This window comes from Glycine max, chromosome 11 (genome assembly GCF_000004515.6).
Source record: "Glycine max cultivar Williams 82 chromosome 11, Glycine_max_v4.0, whole genome shotgun sequence".
NCBI classification, from domain to species: domain Eukaryota; kingdom Viridiplantae; phylum Streptophyta; class Magnoliopsida; order Fabales; family Fabaceae; genus Glycine; species Glycine max.
The window spans coordinates 23417330-23419936 of NC_038247.2; the positions used below are offsets into that span (position 1 = coordinate 23417330).

A 2607-nucleotide genomic window follows, 5' to 3' on the forward strand; every position below is an offset into this window, starting at 1 on the left:
CATGCATATGTATTTATTATATATATATATATATATATATATATATATATATATATATATATATATATATATATTATATACAGTATAAATTCAGGTTGAAAGATTTAAACCCAGGTTAAAAGACCCGAATTCTTGATTTTGAATTTTTTTTTGAAAAATCCTAAATTTACATTATGAATAGTAAATATGTATATTATATATTTGCTGTATGTTTGTGTAAAAATTTCACGAGCACACTCAACTAATTCCATCAAAAATAAAAGTAGAAGAACTCTAAACAACTTAATAATCAACCAAATTAACTATATCAAATAATGAAATAAGTGTACATTATACAAGTTATCTCTATGATTTAAGGAGAAAAAATAAGATAAAATTATTTTTACATAAATTATAAAAATTATTGAAATAAACTATATATATATTATAAAATAAATATAAATAAACTATAAATAAATTGTTTCAACGACTTTCAAAGTCTTTAATAGTAAAAAATTGCTCATTACTGAAAAATTGTTGAAATAAGCAGTAACCCAAATAAAAAAGTGTAAAGTGGAGTGAATGTGTATAAAGTAAAGGAGATGTATTATCTAAAAGATTCCAAGACAACAAAATGAAAAGGAAACTTATAACAGTTCAAAGGCCAAGAATAATTTGAGGGAAGAAGGATCAAACAGAGAAAACCTGTACACAGAACTATAGTTGATGTTGCACATTTCATGGTTATAATTGTATAGAGAAAATAGATACTTCGATGATCATATACATCTCAAGCATGTGATTTCATTAATTAATTAACATTACTTGATATTGGGAAAACCTTGCCAAGCATTCTCTCCAAAGAGCATCCAAAGAACTCAGAAGAAGAATTTTCTGACACAACAGAAACACTTGTTCTTGCTCCTCCATTTCCATTATTACTATTCCCATGTTCACCCTCTCTAGTCTCAAAACTTGGAGCAGCAGAACCACCTTCAGTCACAATCTCAACCAAATCATGATCTCCACCATGATGATCATCACTTAGAATTATTTTCCACAATACTTGCTACAATTGAGGTTCTACAAATAGGACAATTGGAGTGTGAACTCAACCACATGTCAATGCACTCCACATGGAAGCCATGGCCACACTTTGGCAAACACCTTCCCACTTCACCATTCTTAAATGCACTCAAACAAATCACACATTCAAGTTCTTCTTCTTCTTCTTCGACCTTTTTGTTGTTGTTGTTGTTGTGTTCATAGATGAACAGTGGAATTGTTCTAATGGTTGAAGAATCTAACCCTTTTGTTGAGAGGGGTGAACTGTCTTCTATGGTGAAGCTGTGGAAGTGGTGGAACCTTGCCGGGCCTAGGACGTCGGAGACGGTCACCGTCGTGCGACGGCGCCGCCTCCGGCGGCGGGCGTTGGCCTGAGCCTGTGCTTGAGCGAGGAACCACTTGGCGTAGAGGTGAAGAAGAAGGACAAAGAGGATTACTAAGAGAAGGGAAATGATGGCTGCAAGCATGATGTTACTGTTGTCTGAGAAGATGTTCTGAAACATTTGGGTCAACGTGTTGTTGTTGGGTGGTGAATCTGGTTGGGTTGGCATAATTGTGTTGTGGAGAGTGTGGCCAAAAGGATGTTTTGGTTTTGGCTCAAAGGTTTGGACTTGATGGGTTTTATTAGGAGGGTGGTGGTTCACAATCTTGGTGGAGTTTTTTTTTTTATCAGAAGATATCTCTTTTTTATTATTATTATTAATAAGCTTGTTTGAGAAACTCGTGGAAAATCTGTTTTGAAACACTCTCTCGACTGCTAAATAGTTTGAAAACAATTTTGTTTAAAACACAATCAGATACTAGCCATATATTTTGGAAACAATTCTATTTGAGACATATTTTTTAAATACTAAATATTTTGAAGATAATTATATTTACAACTCTACCAGTTTTAAATATAAATACTTTTTGTAAAAAGGTGTTTTTAGTCTTTTTTATTTTTGATCAAATGTGATCAAAGTTCTTATATTTCTATATTGATGAATTTGAACTTCAAATTTTAAAAAATGTTAATTTAATTTCTTCTAATTTTAGAGAACTTGAAGAATTATTAAAGAATATAGACATAATTTACATGCTATTTTTAAAGTTTTTGAGCACCAAATTGAGGGATATGAAAGTATATATAATTAAGGATCTTGATTACCTGTAAAAAATTAAGGATGTTGATTACATTTGACTGAAAGCATAAGGATTAATAACACAACTTTTTTCCATATTTTTTTTAACAAAAAATTTATTTGATGAAGGGACTAGAATGGACCGTTGGTGTGTGGTTGCTCTTTTTGTGTTATGTGAAAGGGATTAGGTGAGAGTGAAGTTAGTTTTATATGAGGGAAGAACAATTTAGGGGGGTGTTGCCTCTTGCATATGATACATTTGCGTGTGGTGGTTAGCAACAAATTTGTGTTTCTAATGCATTATTATTTTGTATTCTATTAGTTCAAGGCCAATGGGGAGTGAGTGAAACGGTGTGGTTGAAGTCAAAGGAGAATCCCTGTATCCAAGGAGGCAAATGGGGACTTATGCATGGGAAGAGTGATGTTATGAGAAAAAAAGGTG

At 32.2% G+C, this 2607-nt stretch overlaps 1 protein-coding gene across 1 annotated transcript; it reads right to left on the minus strand.

The window, feature by feature from the left end:
* Positions 1-566: 566 nt before the first annotated feature.
* LOC102666002 (RING-H2 finger protein ATL63) lies at positions 567-2022 on the minus strand. Its single transcript, XM_006591175.4, has one exon. The coding sequence runs from the start codon at positions 1593-1595 to the stop codon at positions 1020-1022; it is 576 nt and encodes a 191-aa protein (XP_006591238.2). The 5' UTR covers positions 1596-2022; the 3' UTR covers positions 567-1019.
* Positions 2023-2607: the final 585 nt, after the last annotated feature.

Excerpts from the sequence above, each read along its gene's own strand:
- LOC102666002 (XM_006591175.4), bottom strand. The coding sequence starts at position 1,595 with ATGCCAACCCAACCAGATTCACCACCCAACAACAACACGTTGACCCAA.